General features: G+C 38.1%; 1 protein-coding gene across 1 annotated transcript in view; it reads left to right on the forward strand.

Annotated features, from left to right (window-relative positions):
• The first annotated feature begins 13,103 nt into the window (after positions 1-13,103).
• LOC142099428 (cytochrome P450 2D15-like) overlaps positions 13,104-19,716 on the forward strand; it is a 48,990-nt gene continuing 42,377 nt past the window's right edge. Inside the window, exons 1-2 of the mRNA XM_075182863.1 lie at positions 13,104-13,390; positions 15,920-16,091. Coding sequence (XP_075038964.1) covers positions 13,190-13,390; positions 15,920-16,091 — 373 coding nt within the window. The 5' untranslated portion in view covers positions 13,104-13,189. The remainder of the gene's footprint in view (positions 13,391-15,919; positions 16,092-19,716) is intronic.

Genomic DNA, 19,716 nt, shown 5'->3' on the forward strand with positions numbered 1-19,716 from the left:
CCTTGAAATGGATACATATACTGGTTCCTTTCTCCATGAACATATGGTTGTATAATATCCTATCTCAACATCATTTGTTATACATTTTCCATCTTATGCAATACACTTCTGGTGATAGTAGGAAACATAAGGATTTGATCTATTTTTGAATAATAGAGCCCTGCTTTTTCTCCTGGATCCACAATCCGTGGTTATTTTTAATACACTACTTTATTTTTCTCTCACATTATTCTTTCTTTTTTTTATATATATTTCACTTCTTACCAATGAGGGCATTAGTACTACTTGTGCTGATATGTTTTTAAGATACATTTAATAAAGGCATTTGCCCTGTATAATATCTACACGTGCACCTATATTGGATTGGAGTGCTTTGACAGTCCATTACTTTTCTTTCCTATTCCCTTTCATGTTGAAAATGGAAAGAGCACCTCCTCATTTCAACAGTATATATTCTGTCTCATAGCAATGAGGTGTATCCTAGCTCTGTGCGGATGATTTCCCTTCCTTTTCTCTATAAATGATTGCTGAGTTTTCTTTCTCAGTCTCTATTGTTCAGCACAAGCTTTTTACTATATAATATTTGAACATACTTAGGGCTAGATTTACTAAGCTGCGGGTTTGAAAAAGTGGGGATGTTGCCTATAGCAACCAATCAGATTGTAGCTTTCATTTATTTAGTACCTTCTACAAAATGACAGCTAGAATCTGATTGGTTGCTATAGGCAACATCCCTACTATTTCAAACCCGCAGCTTAGTAAATCTAGCCCTTAGTGACATACTAATAGAGGATGACAATTCATTTCTATATTGGATTTCAATTATTTAATTATTATGGCTAATTTCAATATCCAAGCAGATCTCAATAGTAGATGTGAGAAATGGAATGAAAGTATCAATTTGATTTGTCCTGAAAAGAATAATGACTTTACAAATCAAGGTGATAATACCTGGAAAGAGGACCTGGATAGACTAAAAATATTATTTAAACAAAATAGGGTATGGTGGAATTTAACCACCACACAAAATTATTTAAAACACTCTTTGACACCACGGGGTCTTAGACCAAGGGTATATCCTGCTTATCAGTTGGCTACTGCTGAACTCAAAACTGAATGGGAGAACATCTTACTCAAATGTTCCAAAGATTTGATGCAGGTAACTCTTAAACATGATACACTTACTCTAGATATGTGTCACACATCGGGATCTTAGCTGCACTTACCTTACCCGCCGCTGTCATATCACGGCTAGCTGGGTCCCCTCTGGTTGTCTGCAGCATTCCAGTCCTCTACACCTCCGTTTGTAAACAAACACATACTGTTTGTTCTGCTGCATGGGCTCGGCCATCTTGGATGCAGTCAGGTGATCTTTCCAGACTAACCAGATTCAATAGCTGTGATCACATGAACTGTACAGCCAATAGTTGTTTGTGACACACTATTTAAACCTGCTACAGTGATCTGTTCATTGCCAGAACAACACACTTCTCTCCAGAGGATAGTTCTTGGCTCCAGTGTTCCTGCCAGCATTTCCAAGTGCTCTGTTTCTGCCAGCATTTCCAAGTGCTCTGTTTCTGCCAGCATTTCCAAGTGCTCTGTTTCTGCCAGCATTTCCAAGTGCTCTGTTTCTGCCAGCATTTCCAAGTGCTCTGTTTCTGCCAGCATTTCCAAGTGCTCTGTTTCTGCCAGCATTTCCAAGTGCTCTGTTTCTGCTAGCATTTCCAAGTGCTCTGTTTCTGCCAGCATTTCCAAGTGCTCTGTTCCTGCCAGCATTTCCAAGTGCTCTGTTCATATCAGCATTTCCGGACTGCTCATTCCCTTGCTATATTCTACATTCAGCAAGAACATGAGCAGGAAGATCATCCAGGCTGCTAGGTTCTGTTTCAGTCCTGCTCCAGCTAGTCCCAAGGGTCCCGAATCGGATCAAGAAATACAGACGACCGTGACAATATGTACTCTAAAGATATAGCACAAATTAGTACCAGACTTAAAGATTTTGAAAATGATACTAGTTTCCAAGCGACTTATACTAAATACAAAGGAGATTTGGAACAATTTGAGAAAATAATAATGGAGAAGAAAAAGAATAAATTTGCTCGAGATCGCAAAGATTACTTAGAAGGAACCATCTTCAAATGGAATAAAAGAATAAGAGTAATAAAGATCCTGTTGGTAGTTGAGATTCATCTGATTTTGAAGCTTCAAATAGTGAGACTACAAATAGTAGATCGGACAATCGAAGCAGAGATCATTTTTCCAATCAAAGTAATTTTTTAGAGAAGCCACACAGAATGGGAGACGAGGGAGGGTCCGGCCCAAAGCCACCAGGAGAGGTGGCAAGAAGTTTAAGAGACAGAAGTCATTGGGGTTGGAAGGACAACCGCGAATTCAATCAATGACAATGGAGAGGAAAATAAGTGGACAGTCCCTCTAAATTATAAATCTGTCAGACAAAGTATTAACAGATATACATTTAAATCTTTTACGCCAAGACCTCTCCTTTTCCCCAGTAACCAATTTTGATCGCTTTTGTTGAGAAAAAGATTTACATTTATTTATTTGAAAACTGAAGTTGTCTCTTTTTTACAATAAAAACTCTTCAGATCTATCCAACTACAGGGAGAATGAAATTGAACCTAGTTCCTCACTTAATAGCATTGAGGAAATGGAAGCAATTGATACCTTAAAGCAACTTATGGAAGAATAGACACCGGAGTCAGATGTTTCTACTTCCTCTCACAGACCTATTTGTAAGAAAAAAATCCACTTTCTTTCCTAAAGATGTTAATTTCCAGAAATTATGGTTTTTGAAAAATTAGTATCACGTGATCTTGATGATTTAAAGACCAACCGCTCTCAAATTATCAATAATAACCTAACTAGACAAGAACATCTATGCCTACAAGAAATGGAACTTTGGAATGATGTGTTAATCAAACCATCGGATAAAGGCGGTAATGTGGTCATTTGGCCAACAGAGATGTACAAGCGAGAAATGTACCGCCAATTAAAAGATACTAATTGTTACCACCGCCTCTTTTCCAATCCTCTAGGGGATTTCCAGAAGACTTATGATACTATTATCAAGAATGCTTTTGAATCACAGATTATTAATAAAACAGAGTATGAGTTTCTACAGGTAGCCAATCCAAGAATTCCAACCATATATCTTTTGCCAAAAATACATAAAAATAAAATAACTCCACCAGGGAGACCAATCGTATCCGGGATGGGCAGTCTGACCGAACAGGCTAGTGTCTTCCTAAGAAAGTATTTCAACTGCCTACCCTCATATGTAAAATATACCACGGATGTTCTAAAATTACTAGATGGTATTGTAATTGATTCAGACACATGGTTAATAATTTGTGATGTGGAGAATCTCTATACCAGTATTGGTCATTCAACAGGAATCCAGGCGGTGAGATATTTCTTACAGACAAATCAAGATGTTCCTTTCAGTAATTTCCTAATTAAATTACTAAAATTCATTCTAACCAGAAATTTCTTCATATTTGAGGATCAGTTTTATCTTCAAACTCAAGTAACAGCAATGGGGGCGGCGTGCGGGCCGACCTTTGCTAATCTCTACCTGGGTCAGTGGGAGAAAGAAACTGTGTTTAATGATGATTTAAAGAGGTTCTCTGACCACATAATTATGTGCGTTCGTTATATTGACGACATCCTCATCTTGTGGAGAGGAAATGCCTTGGAATTTGAAGAATTTATTACAATCTTGAACACCAATGATAACAACTTGAGACTGACCTATGAGATGAGTTTGGAAAAAATTGATTTCCTAGATATTACAATTAAAAGAGGGATAGGAGATACGGTTGAGACTGACCTTTTTCGGAAACAAACAGCGACAAACAGCATTTTACACAACACAAGTTTTCACTGTCCTTCAGTGGTTAAGAATATCCCTAAAGGAGAGTTCCTACATATCAGACGAAACTGTACAAATATGAAAGATTTTATGATACGATCGGAAGAACTAAAAGAGAGACTATCTGAGAGGGGTTATAGTAAACGGATTATAAAGAGAGCTTTTTATGAAGCAAAAACCAAAGATCGGGATGATCTCTTATACCCAGTAACACCTAAAATCAATTCTAATAAAATCAGATTTATTGGCAATTTCTGTCAAGAGTGGAGAAATATTCGCCAGATATTACAAAAACACTGGCCGATTTTATTAAATAACAACGTTCTCAAATCCACTTGGGACGATAAGGTAAACATAACATGAACATGGCGGAAAACTAGAAATTTGAAAGATAGGTTGGTTAAAAGCTATTTCTGTAAGAACAAGAAAAATCCACCCACTATCACAGGGTCTTTCAAATGTGGAAGTTGTAAAGCCTGCGATCACATGATCAAAACAAAAGAATTCAAGGATAAGTTTGGAGATAATCATATAATTGACCAATTCCTCAATTGTAATTCCAGAGGTGTGATCTATGCCCTTAGATGCCCCTGTAAGAAATATTATGTGGCCATGACTAGTAGAGTTATGAAAACACGTATTCTTGAGTATGTAGGAACTATAAGAAATGCAAAGACTGACAAAGAAAAATTCAAACAACTTACGACAGTAGCTCGGCATTTCTTAAATGAACGTGGAGGCATAGCTCATGGTTTAGAAGCATTTGCCATAGAACAGATTCATTTGGGCATAAGGGGAGGGAATATAAATAAACAATTACTCCAGAGAGAAATTAAATGGATCTTTCTACTTGATTCTCTTATGCCCAGTGGTCTAAATGAAAACACCAATTATGCATGTTTTTTGGGCTGATAGGATTGTCTTTCTCCTGTTTTTCTTCTATTTTCCATCTTACATGTCATTCCTATGTAGATTGCCTATATTATAGATCCTACATACTATATTCAAGACAATTACTGATACTCTATATGTCATTTTCTTTTTAATATTATGACATCATATGGTTTTCATTTTGCTCATTCCTCCTAATATTGAGAACTATATTCGGAATTTGTCATTAGCTTTATGATACTTACCTAATACCATTGTTCCTTTTTTCTCCATTTGGATTTTTTATCTTGAATAAATCAACTATACTTCTATGGTTCATGAATTTATGATTATTATCCTTTCATTTATTTTGGTGACACAATTGTGTGAATTCTATATTAGATATGTATTTTTATATCCTATTGGATTTATATTCAATACATTGGTGATTGAATTACATACCCTAACTCTATTGGATCTATATTTAAAAAACTGGTGATTGAATTATATATATAATGTATATCATTTTTTCATCAGATATAATCCCATAGAAAACACATTTGGCACTAAGGATCTCTTGTATACTCATCAATTGTTATTATATAATTTATTTTGATGTTTAGACATGTCCAATATATTAATTTACTACATTTCTTTGTAGATACAACCAATGACTTCTTTGGTATTGGTTGTTTCCCATGTCTGTTATAATTCAGGCATCTAATTGGCTCTCCCTGCTATAAAGACACTGTTTGTGTCTACAATCTGTTCCTCTTGATAAAGCTTGTTTAAGTGAAACGTACGTTGGGGTTGTGGGTAATGTGACGTCGCACCCGGAAGTGTGAGCCAGCTAGCAGCGGCGCCGCGAGCGCTCTCTGACACAGAATGTGGTCAGTAATTATTTTCACCTATCAGTAGCGCTGGTTATATAACTCTGAAAACAGCAGGGCAATCGCTATAGTCAGCATATAAATTGTAATGATAATACAGACTTACTATAGAATTATTAGATCCTAATCTATCGCCAGCCATATTAATCACGAAAGATTAATAAACCTATATCTGATATGGGAAACCATTAGATAGCATCATCCTGTAGTAAAAAGACAAACCAGGTGGTCAGTGATTATTTTCACTTACTAGTAGCGCTGGTTATACAACTTTGAAAATAGCAGGGCAATCGCTATATGTAGCATACAATTGGGATGATAAAACAGACTAACTATAGAATTATTAGATCCCAGTCCTTTTCCAGCCATATTAATTGTGGGACTAACAAGCCTATATCTGATATGGGAAACTTTTAGATAGCATTATTCTGTAGCTACACCACTTTCAGTAATATAGGCTTTTTTACTACTTTTTCCTAGCAACGCGGGTCATACAATTTTGTTAATATCTGGGCATTTGCTACAGTTAGCATACATTTGTGATGTGAATATAAGACTAACTATAAGGCTTTTGGACCCTAGTCTATGGCCATTCATATCTATCAAGGGAGACTAATAAGCTTATATCTGATAGAAGTATTACCAATAGATCAGACTCAGCTTATTATATTAAGAACATGGATGTAGTTCCTACATGGATATTCAATATATGTTTTGGGTAACCACCAGATAGTGATACCTTACAGTAACATTATTTGAATTAATATAGATCTCTCCATTCTATCTCTCCCCTTGAAATGGATACATATGCTAGTTCCTATCTCCATGAACATATGATTGTATAATATCCTATCTTAACATCATTTGTTATACATTTTCCATCTTATACAATACACTTCTGGTAATAGTAGGAAACATAAGGATTGGATCTATTTTTGAATAATAGAGCCCTGCCTTTTCTCCTGGCTCCACAATCCGTGGTTATTTTTAATATACTACTTTATTTTTCTCTCGCATTATTCTTTCTTTTTTTTTTTTATATTTCACTTCTTACCAATGAGGGCATTAGTACTACTTGTACTGATATGTTTTTATGATACATTTAATAAAGGTATTTGCCCTGTATAATATCTACATGTGCACCAGGATTGGATAGGAGTGCTTTGACAGTCCATTACTTTTCATTCCTATTCCCTTTCATGTTGCAAATGGAAAGAGCACCCCCTCATTGCAACAGTATATATTTTGTCTCATAGCAATGAGGTGTATCCTAGCTCTGTGCGGATGATTTCCCTTCCTTTTCTAAGCACAATCAAAGTCCCGGTGTGGAGGTAGAGAATCAGCCGCCTTCTTGGAAAACACGTCCTGGAATTCACGATAAGACGAAGGCAGTTGTTCTGGTAGTGGCTGCAGGAATCGGAGAGGCAAGGCCAAACACTTTTGAGAACAATGAGTACTCCAACGAACAATCTCTCCTAGATTCCAGTCAATAACTGGGTTATGGAGGTGGAGCTAGGAATGACCTGAATTAATGGCACGGAAGGACAATTAATGAGATAGAGGGACAAGGTTTCGGAATGAAGAGCTCCTACTGTAAGCTGTAATGACGGGGTCGTGAAAGAGATCCTGCCTCCGGGTAAAGGGCCTCGGTCCAGACCACAGACCGTGATTGCAGGGTGGATCTTCGTGAATGGGATCCCAAGTGCCTTGGCAAAGCCGATATATCTAGGAAATTGCCCACGGCACCACTATCAAGGAAGGCCGAGATGGCCGAGGACTGTGGTCCGAAGGAAATATGAGCGGGAACCAACAATGCACTTTTGGAAGAGATGAACTGCAGACCTAGATGAACCTCTTCCACGTTCTCTAGGCCTGTTCTTTTCCTGACTTGTTGGGACAGGAACTAAGAAAGTGACCTTTGGTTCCACAATACAAACAAAGACCTAAGGTACGTCTCCTAGTTCTTTACTCCTGGGAGAGGCAATAGGCCCCTAGCTGCATAGGTTCTGCAGTTTCCATAGTAGGAGGAGACACAAAAAGAAATGTATTGGAAGTAGGTGCTTCCTTCTCAGCTCTTGTTTTCTTGAAGCGTCTATCAATCTTAATGGCCAACTGTATAAGCACCTCCAGGGAGGTTGGTAAAGGATATTGTACCAAGGATTCCTTAATTTGCCCTGACAACCCTAAACAGAACTGGCTGTGCAATGCTGGGTCATTCCACTTGCTGTCAGTGGACCACCGCCGGATTTCGGCAGAGCATTGTTCAGCAGAGCGTCGGCCTTGCTTTAATGATCGGAGGTGAGACTCCGCAGGAGTCACCTGATCCGGGTCATCATACAGGAGTCCTAAGGCAGTAAAAAATGAATCCACTGATCTTAATGAAGGACTGTCAGAAGGCAAGCTGAAGGATCACCCTGAAGGAGCAATATCACTATACCTACTCTCTGCTGCTCAGTTTACAGCTCTCTATAAAATTACGGAACAAGCTTCTGTCCCCACAGAAACGGTCTGGCAAATTCAACTTGGGCTCCACGGTAGTGGCTTGAGGGACCTGCGGGTTTCAGGTGGCTTCTTCTTGCGCAGATAAGCGGTGAGAAAGACTTTGAACCATTTGGGATAAGGTTTGGATTTGGCCAGCCAGCACCTGAGCTGGGGATGGATTTGTCACCGTTTCATCCATGGAAGTGACTCTTCCGGAGTTTTCACTGGCCGGTTATAATGTTAGGCTGACGGTCTGTTCACAAACTCACAGAACTAGTTGGCGGAGATCTTCACCTTTTAGCAGCCGCCTTTCCCATAGAGCTTTATACGTTCACCGGTACTCAGATGCCCCCAGGACTTAACTCCAGACATAGTGCAAGTTTGTAATACAGAACTGTAGCAGCAGGCCAGGAGACAGAGTAGATGGCAGCGAATGGTCAGGCGTAAGCTGAGGTCAGAGGTCACTAGCAAGCAGAATGGTCAGATAACACGCCAAAGGTCAGGGTCACAGGCAACACAGCGGGGTCCAATGTACGGGCCAAAGGGTCAGGGTCACAGGCAAGCAGGCAAAGTCTGAGGTACAGGCAGGGGTCAAACACAGAAGTCAATCCAAAAGGCTATCACCAGACACAGCATAGGAGCAGGTTAGCTAACAGCAAAACTGGAAGCTATAACCGGCAGGGAGGCTAAGCCCTCCCTGCCTTAAATACAGCTACTGGCCAATCAGGGCTTTGCCCTTTAAACACCCCCAGAAATAATTAAACAATGGCTTAATTAGCCCGCAGGCTGGTTGATGCGCGCCAGGCTGTTCAGATTTGCCGGGGCGTAAGCGCAGTATTATCGGTGTCCGGCCGTTGCCCTGGCAATGGACGGATTGAACACAGAAAGTGACGTCTCGGTCAACAAGGAGGCGGACGGGACTCCCGCAGAATGCAGAACAGGGTTGCGGCAGTGCCTGCTGCCACCGCGGCTCCTGACAGCATGCTGTCCCTTTTTACAATATTGTGATGGGATTAGATTCAAAAGGAACAGCCTCTGATCATGACAAACTGTTGATATGCAAAATATAGGACTTGACCTGCTAAAGTCAGTCTTTTGAGCATAGATATCCTTTAAATAGTTTTAGCAACAAAGTTAAAATTGTTGCTGTTTAAACAAAAATAACACACATCTAATACACATTAGGACACTATCTTACTTCTTGGCACCTCTCTATCACATGGGCAGCTAAGCTGCTTATCACTTTTACTACAGTGACAAAGTATACAGTCCACAGTCCTTGATCTGCTGAAGATTCCCCTCAGAGTGTCATTGTGATCACATGTCATGGTTCCAGCTATCAAGGGACAGGACTCCCCCCTGTCTCCAGCTGGCCACTGTGACACAAGCAATGTCATTGGCAGTAAATCCCAATAAAAGTCAGAGCTTATATATGTAAAACAACAGAAGTGATGTTGTTGGAAAATTATATTTTAATATTGTGCTTTACATAGCAAGTGCAAGTATCATAATAAAGAAAGCTTTAAAGCACATATATTTGCACGTATATATAAGTTGCTTCTATTAAACATTTTGGACCTCACAAGTAAGGTACACATTTGCACGTAGTATAGAAACACTGGGCTGATTTAGTTATACACTAAGATTTAGAATTGAGTTAGGATGCAGATGTACAATTTGTGCTTCTAGCATGTCTTCTGGAAAGCTCCCCTATCTTTGCCTGTGTTTTATAGTTTTGGATAAATTGGGATTAGCTCTGATGAAATGTTGTGTAGAAGCTATTTATGTAGCCAACAGGGCCAGGCATCTTGTCCATTGGTATTTTTTTGATTACCTGTTGGAATTTTAATTGGGTCCATGGGGTATTAATTGATTGTCTGGAGCTTGAATCAATCACAATGTTGTGATTTCACTGTGTATTTCACTGTCCATTCTATCCAAACAAAGGTATTTGACTCTATTAGCTGGAAGGTATATTAATTCTAATCACATCAATCGTTGTCTTTGCATGTATACCTACTGGTAGTGTCACACCGTAAAGCATGCACACTCAGACTGCGCATTAGAAATCACCCTCCATTTCCAAACACTGCAACATCTGGTGCGCTGCACCCATTCTCTGCTTTCCTCAGCATGAAAGATGACAGTTGGAAGGCACAGAAAAGGGGTACGCAAATACCAGATTTTATCGATCAGTAGAGCTAGGAAATTATTTTAATCTGCATTGCCTCAATAACAGCATTGTGAGAGGACATAAATTCTAAGAATTTATTTATTTATAAAATTCACCCAAGTCACCAATGTAAGCTGTCTTAAAGAGTGGTTCTCATGTCAGATGTGATATCACCCGTCAGTTTTTGCAGGAACCTCTTATTGGCTTCTAGCATGGGATCTGCAGGGTCCTCTAGGCCTGTTTTTAAATTTAGCTTCTTAAGTTCCCTAGCTGTGCTGGTTCAGAAGAGACCTGAAAGGTCGCATCCTGCTGGGTGCAATATTGATCATTGCCAGTCTGCGCGTTGCTGGACCAAAAAAATACTGTGTATCAAGTCCATGAGGACTATTTTTGCTTCATTTTGGAGACATCTTTGCTTGAAGGTGTAGTTTCATAGCTATTTGGCTTATATAGTACATAGAGCTCCGCTAGAACACATCCATTTGGATCTGGCAACTCCACTCCTGCATTTGAATTTTCATAGACAGCAAAAATACTTATCTAGTCTTTATTTTTTTTGTCTTTCATATCTACCCCATACAGTTTCTAGTCCTACAACTTCATCATTTATTTTTCCATTCACTAATGTATTTATTTAAAGTTTAAACAAATATAAATGCACTTATTAGGATAACAATATTGGCTTTCTCTGCCTTTTGCTTTTACTAACATACCTGGCAGAAAGTTCTGTGTATTTAATTATTAATCTTTTATCTTTTATTTCACTGTCCCTGAACTCCACTTATCACATTTCACCCTGTCTGTTACTCACATAAATTATTCTCATTTGATTAACATCAGTCTTTCTAAAATCTAAAACCTTTGTTTTGATGCAGCCCTGCTTTATTGCTACTTACATATTAAACAACACTTACAGATGGTCACTGTACCCCAGGTTCTCTCCTACGGGCATATTTACAATTATGCCTCCATAATTGAATCTAGGATTGCTTCTTTGTGTGTTGGCTCTCTAACAACTTGTTTGTGGAATGCTCTAAGCCGGCGATTCCCAAAATGTGCGCCGCAGCTCCCAGGGGTGTCGCGGCCGGGAAGAGAAGGAAAAAAAAAACAAAAAAAAAAAAAATTACCAAACCGTCGGCGCTCGGGATCCAGCATCCTCCCTCCTTACTTCTCACTGAATGTCAGGCTTGACGTCATCACGTCCGGCATTCAGTGACAAGCGGCAGGAGAGAGGAGAATGCTGGGTCCCGGGCGCCGACGGATTGGTAAGTTTTTTTTTTTTGTTTGTTTGTTTTTTTTCTTCCTAGCCCCCGGTATGCAGAGGGGGCAAAAGTGTGTGGAGATGCAGAGGGGGCACAGAGAGTGTGTGGAGATGGAGAGGGGGCACAGAGAGTGTGTGGAGATGCAGAGGGGACACAGAGAGTGTGTGGAGATGCAGAGGGGGCACAGTGTGAGTTAGCTGTAAATTATTCTTTGATAGAAATATAATTGAAAAAAATATATAAAAATATTCTTTTCTCTTATGTGTATTATTTGCTACAACTAAATAAGTATTTCTGTCCTGACCTAAATACTTATTACGTTTTTTTGATCTAACTGCTTCTAAAATGGGACTGCTCTGTAATTATTTTGGAGGGGTGCCTTGAAAAAATTATGGAGACTCTAAGGGTGCTGCGAACTGCAAAAGTTTGGGAACCACTGCTCTAAGCAAGTAATTCAGAATATCACTACTCCTGTCTGAATTAGCAATTGGCAGATTCCAGTGCACAACAGGCGTATGGAAATAACAATAATTATCAACTCACCTTCTTTGGACATGTCAGTGATTACTTTAATAATAATATTAATCAATCCAATTCCTTATCTTGTCCTGGTAATCTATAAATTGGCAAGAAAAAACCTCACCACCTTCTAATTGTACCCACACACTCATAATCTTATCGGCAATATCTGTATTGAAGTTGGTATTATCTCATTATCTGCATTATATGCTCATAACTAAAAACCACCTCCATTTTCCCTCCTATTCTGTCATTTCTAATTCTGGCAAAACAGGCATTATTCTATTTATTTATTAGAATATATTTATATAGTGCCACCATGTGTTGCATCACTTTACAATTGGGAATAAACTGGCTATTATCAAACAGACAAAGAGGTAAGAGGGCCCTGCTCACAAGCTTATAATCTATAGTATAACTATACCACAGTGATGGTAATCATTGCATCATAACTTATTAACAGCTACAAGTTCTGACCTATCCCTTGGCATGATTGAAATCAATTCAGGAAGCTTATTTTCTAAACAGTGAACATTTGTACACATTGCATTTTAAACCGTACCACTAACCTGCCATAATTACCACAACACGTTTTATCATCTCTAGGGTGACATAGGAATCAGTAATTTTTTGTCTGCCCCTGAACTGGTTTAAATAACTACAAATGATAGGTCTGAATGTTTATCCTTCCAAAGTCCGCTGTCAGAACTAACAAAGCCACACCTTTCCTCTGTGCACCGTTTGTTTAACCAAGTGTTAAAGTGTCTGTTGCAAAGTATCTTATGTTCCACAGTCCTGAAACGGGTGGTGCCATCTCTCTCTATTTTCTTATTTTTCTTATTTATGTATGGCATACTTTTACATATAAACCAGAGAACTTGTTTTACAATTCAGTTATATGGATGTGTGCATATAACTAGATTTCTATGTGTACTGTCACTTTAAATTTGTGGGCCAGCGGAAGGTTTTCTGAGGACAGTGAGAGGCGTTACAGGGTGTTGTTTTGTCTCATAATACTTTGATCAGGCAAAGCTAAATCTGGCACTTACATATTATGTAACAACAGTATCTGACAGCAAATACAGAATTTAACATAAAGAGAATGGGGAAACCAGAGTTTCTCTCCGTTTTGTTTTCCAATGTATTTTTACTGGGAATCTCCTTCATTATTTGTCTTTTTCTCTTTGACATTGTGAAGAGAAGGAAGAAGTGTTCACGGTTCCCTAAAGGCCCCAAAGGTGTACCCTTTCTAGGTAACATTCTGCAGATAGACTTCAGCAAACCACAAGTCACTTTTTACCAGGTACGTTATATGTTCTCACTTTATTATGGTACAGAGAAAAGTCAAAACAGGGATATACTAAAATGTGTCACATAACTCCAGTGTTAATGTGAAACAAACCACCAAAATATGTAATATATTGTAGAGGGGCTTAAACTGAACAATTTAATCTTTTCTTCAATATTAGGACATCGGATTACTCATAAAATCATCAAAATGTATTCACTGCACACTGCAATAATTTTGTGAAAGCCTATTGCAGGTCCCAGCTCACTGACCTTAAAAAATAAATAAACAGTGATGTTAAACAAACAGTGGTGATATATGACACATTTTATCTATATACCTGTTTAAGTATCATACTTTTTGAAATATACAAAGTATTTCTGCTATCTTTTCTTGTTCTCATTGACTATTAGTCAGCAAAATTCTGTGTTGTAGAACTACTATTCAGTATGTAATGTATATTTTTATATAAATGTATATTATATGGAGTTTTAAAATAGGTGTTATTAATTTAGGCGTGTAATTCCACTTTAATAGTACTATGATCTTGGAATCAAGTTGTCAGTTTCATGATCTTTCCTACTTGCTATCATATTAATAAGGATACTAATGATATGTGAAATAATGAATTAGCCCAGTCACACTGAAAAATTGAGTAATTCTAAAATACTGTAAACAGCAATATGTAGTCCCTGCACCCCTGGAACCTCAAAGCTCCTGGTGGGGAAAAGGGTGATAAATCTCATGGTTAGGGTCGTTTCACCATTTCTCGACTTCTCAAATGTAGTGCCTCCACCCAAATCATGTTCTTTCTTTAGGCTGTAGATCCCAGCAGGGGCCACCAGGAGTTCACTCAGGAACCCCCGCCTTACTTCCTAAAAATAGATTGGGAAAACTCACACAGGAAAAGTGGATAAGCCACCTGGCATGTTAATTATAAGCCCTTATAAACTATAAGCCTACAACCGGATAAGAAGTGGGGGTGTAAAACAATTTTATTCTTTGATGTTAAAAATGTGACAAGTAATATAAAAGCCAGATAATAAATGTAGGATAACAGAGTTACAATAAATTAGAAGAATAGATTTACCTGAACAATAATGATCAGTAATAATATATAGAAAGAAAATACAACATGACAATATCTGAATGCAAAAGACATAGAAAATACTCAATACATTGAGTAGTTGAGCAACAGTAAGGTTGTTGAATACACAGAATCACAGTAAAGGTATTTTAAATGTCTCTTAAACAGGGTAATATAGTCAGTTCTTACTATGCAAAATGAGAGAGCTTTTCAACATCATGATACGAAAGTACTCTTTGCTTAAATCAATGGCCAGAAGGATAGCAACCAGGGATATAACTCTTAATTTAGGACACATAGGTAATTGTAATGGACACATAGGTAATTGTAAGAATACAAGAATTTGAAAATTGGACACATAGATGAAATGGAGGAACTACCATGGACACATGTACATCTTCGACCATAAAATGGGCCTATGACAGGTGATATTAAAGTATTATCATTAATAATTGATATATATAACTCTATAGCATAACAATAAGAAGATAACTTGCAATATATATGTATCCTCCTCTTCGGTGGGCTCATCAGCTGTACACACACAGGTTTCGTTATATCAGCGCCTCTTCAGGGAATGGCGTCCAACATGACAATAACTGTGCCTACCTCCTCTTCTGCCTCATTTATGCACTTCTCTTTCTCTAGATCTGACACTAAAGGCTATCATCTTTGGTGGGCACTGATATCCAAGGACTTGCTGGAACTATAGTTTTCAGCACCCAAGACTGGACTGAATGGCCTACTACTGCTAGCCACTCCTCCTCCCCTGTCATTGAACTAATGGGATCTGGCCTTGGGTCCGGGGGTTACAAATATCAAGGAGAGCAAAAACATAAATTGTCAATATTTTGCCTTCCTGTTTAAAATTTGTAACACCAAGGATCTTTCATAAACGGCATAATATGCACTGCAGTACATACACCATTTTGCAATCACAATTGTGTAAATGTACCCAGATTTAGGCAATGTGCATAGGTTTTGCACATGAAAATGGCACTGTCTGTGGAGTGCATCTTATGATTGGAGTGGTTGGGTTGTTTCGTGCATTTCTCGCTTTGTGAAATGTCATGATTTTTTATTTCTAACAAACTCTGCAGCGCCAAAGAGTCAATAAAATAAATCATACAAATAACAAGTCATGTATAGACACAGAACAAGGACATACAAGATTGGTGGAGAAAGTGTAGACATGAAACAAAGGGTAAAGAGTTCACTGCTCATGAGAGCTTACATTTTCTAGAATGTAGTAGATAAATGATAGCTAGAATCTGATTCGGTGCTTTGGAAAACACCTTCACTTTTTCTTTCCTTTTAGAAGATTTAGTAAATCTATAATGAGATGTCTTTTTATTATCTGCTAATATTTATTAATTTTTTTTAATATAGACACGTTTTCAAATTAATTGTATCCACATCATCACCGATTTCCTAATAAATACATATTTTTTCAACAGCTAACAAAGACATTTGGGAATATATTTAGCCTGCAGTACTTCTGGAGTAAAATAGTGGTGCTCAATGGGTTTGAAGTGATGAAAGAAGCTCTGATCGACAGGTCTGAGGATATAGCAGATCGTCCACGATTCCCTCTCTTTGAGAAAGTAGGATATACCAGTGATTCCAGAGGTACTTTTTGAATAATTTCACCCAGATTGTTTATTTAGTAAGTTCTGTAGTTTAAATTACTCTTAGTGAAGGTGAAAAAAATGCACAAGTCTACAAAGTGCATCCTTTAATAAAGTCTATATATGATTCAGAGGAAGGCAAAACAAAACCCCCAATGCCACAGATGTCAATTTACCCTAACGCGGGAAAAAAATCCCTGTCTGACCCAGAAAAATGGCAACCAGACACATTCCCTGGATCAATCATCCTTCTGATGTCCTTTTGTTGAGGCTGACCAGGAGGAAGACAATTGTGTTAAATTATTTGGGAATGACACATTGCTAGCAGCACAAGCAAGTAATGCAAGCTTGCAGCTTTAATCTCTAGTTCGTTTATCGACAATGGTATCCACCAACCACATACCATGTGTATGCTCAATGACAGAGTTATGTCCAGCATTCAATTAGTGATTATAATTTATGCGTGACTAATAGGCTATTTGCGCCATATTTTTTTTGTTATTAAAGAACTTGGATAGCAAGGGAATAATGGCAATATGTGTTGTTCAGCTTTCAGATATGTGTACTTTTATTGAAGTTTAATTTGTATGACTAGTACATATACTTTCCAATAGAGAAAAACAAATGCTTACAGACACCTCTGAGATGGTCACAAAAGATGATTTGCTGTATTGATTAATTCATACTGTAGTCATATTGAAAGTTGTAAGACTGAAACAGAAAAACAGGATGGTAAAGTATGTAAATAGGTTAGTGGGAAAAAAATGTAGTATTAGCAAATAATAAGAAAATAATGATTACAGTAATTTTAAAAATATAAGTATTTATAATACAATACATAGAATAAATTATAATAACCCCAACAAGTGAAACAATTGAAATAAGGCAGAAGTAGACATGAAAAATGGGAGCTAACAAAGACAAGGGTTGACCAGGGTTAGGGTATATAGAGTCAATTGAACTGAATGGGGTAACTAAAGTACAGAAGCTTAGTACAGGCTAAAGTAAGCATCCACTGGGATCAAAATGCCCCAAACACATGGACTTTTGAAATAGAAAGAAGGTTCAAATGTGACAATTGCGTGGATTGGGATGGATAACAAAGTAAAAAATGTGAAGGAACTTGTAGCAGCAAATCAGCAATATGCTTTGATCAGCCCAGTACAAGTTAGACAATGAAAGCAAAATGTCTGTTTGCTATGGGTTAATGCCCTTTGTAATTTGTTAGTAAGTCTACTCCAATGTGTAAAGCAATGAATGAACCACACAAAAGAGCCAGAAAACATTTCAGTCAAGTGTACCCTTCTCCAATCTGTTTAGCGTATTATTTGTGATCCTTGGCTAAACAAAATACGATACAAGCTAGGTAGTTCTGCCGTGCGTAGTCAGTATGGACTAGAAGCTGTCTCTCAGGCTTCGTAGCAGGAATCTCTGCTATCCATGACAGCATGGTGGTCCTCAGATCAGGAAGCCAGGATAGCCGGGTCCTAAGACCATAAGGCTAGGGTAGCTAGGTCCTCATACCTCAGAATTTCTCTTGTCAGGAGGCCAGTAGTCAGGAGGCTGGTTGACACAGTTGGCAAGCTGGCAACCTGGAGGCTGATTGGCTGAGCTGGCATGAAACACCATAGCAAAACTGAACAAACTTAAAGAACATCAGATTTGCCATAATTTGGTGACCTTGTAGCATATTCAATACTATAAAAATAAAATAGGAAACTGGATGACAAGAACCTTCAAGAACCAGATATCAAAATAGTCAACATCAGTTATTGAACTTGGGGCTCTGTCTGCAGTTGATAAAAAAAAACAAGGAAAAATGGGTTTCTTTTCCGTATACTGATAACCCAGAAAACTGATGAATTCCATTTAAAGGATTATTTAGAAATTGTGTCTGTTTATTCAGCTTTGCATAGGCATTAGTCTTTAAGCTAACCCTTTAATTTGGGATAACAATGGTATTTGTAACATATATGAATGCAAGAAATGTATGACTTGTCATACATTTTTTTAACTTGGAAAGTTTTTTTATTGTTTTTATAAAGAAAGTATAACAGACATAAAAGTGTATAGTGTTTACAATCAATAATAATAAAGATTTGTGCAGTTACATTGTTAACATATAGTTAAGACGATATGCAGAATAAAAACATAAACAAGAAATAGATGGCATGTTAAAAAAAGGGGGGGGGGGGGGGGAGCAAGGGGGAAAGAAGGAGATTTTCCCCCAGTCTTCTGCTGATAGTGTTATCCCCAGGTCATGTTCCAAGGTAGCTTGGACCGGGAGATCCCAGGAGTCAACTGGGGACAAAGTTATCTGATACCACCCTGAGATACCTCCCGCATGAGAGGAGGAAGAAAGCAATATTCGAACATGGGGGGCGGGAGGGCAGGTTTTAGAGAGATGGTGGATGTGCCGGGTAAGACTGTATCCAGTGTCTGATCTGGAGATATTTATAAAAGTCTCGAGCCGGGATGTCACACTTAGCTTGTAGATGGGAAAAAAGAGGTAGTGAGCCACCATCTAAAAGATCCTGTATTCGCTCAGTTCGTCTTTGCCAAAATTCAAGGCGAAGATCTGGGATTAGTTGTGACAAAGCAATGGTAGAAAGGTTAAAGGATGGGAGAGAGGTATCCGGTGATAAGAGCATCATCTTATCACAAACAATGGGCCTGATTCATTTAGGAACTTAGGCAAGGAAATAGTAAGTTTTCTTAAATACTGGCTGTTTTTTCATGTAGCACACAAATATTGAAATTTGTGTGCTACATGAAAAAACATCCAGTATTTAACTTATGTTCAAAATAATAAACTCATTTGCACCCCTTGCATTACAACATGGTTTTGTCCAGAAAACGTACTCATATTTTTGCCTATGTTCCTTAATGAATCGGGCCCAATGAGAGAGTCTTTGATACTCCGGAGGGTATTTGTATAACATGGTCTGCTAGGTTAATCTCGCCAAAAGAGGTCTGCTAACAGGAATTGGGAGGAGTTGTGGAGTTCAATGGTAATCCAAGGTGTGAGAGGGGAAGGAGCCTGCCAATCTCTGAGTTGGTCTAGTAGAGCTGCATGCTAATATGATTCCAATTTAGTCGTGACTAGACCACCTCTCAATTTAGAGTGAAACATTCAGTCTATAGAGAGTCTAGGACTATTATTATGCCAGGTAAAGTGAAATGCTATTGTGTAAAATTTGTTTAGAAGAGAGCCGGGAACCAGTTAGGGGATAGAGTGGAACAAATACAGGATCTTAGGAAGCAGCATCACTTTCAGGGCGGCCACTTTCCCCAGCCAAGAAATTTCATAGTTAACCCAAGATTTAGTGGGTGTCTCAGAGTGCTTTAAGAGTGGTTGGTAATTACTCTCATTGACCGAAATTGTTATACATTTTTCATGATAATAATTGATGATAAATAAACCTGTTTTACCTTTGTTTTGGCACTGTGGCTGACTGCAAAGCAATTTAGTGATTGTAGTTCTGCACATAACACTTCATTTAGTGCAGTTAACTTATACAATTTCCTAATATTATACTGAATAGTTGAGTCTATGCTTACAACAAAGGTGAAGTCAGGCGGGTCTACAAACACCAGCCTGTTATAGTAATTACATTTATCAATCT

Source organism: Mixophyes fleayi, chromosome 8, assembly GCF_038048845.1.
Source record: "Mixophyes fleayi isolate aMixFle1 chromosome 8, aMixFle1.hap1, whole genome shotgun sequence".
Classification (NCBI taxonomy): Eukaryota; Metazoa; Chordata; class Amphibia; order Anura; family Limnodynastidae; genus Mixophyes; species Mixophyes fleayi.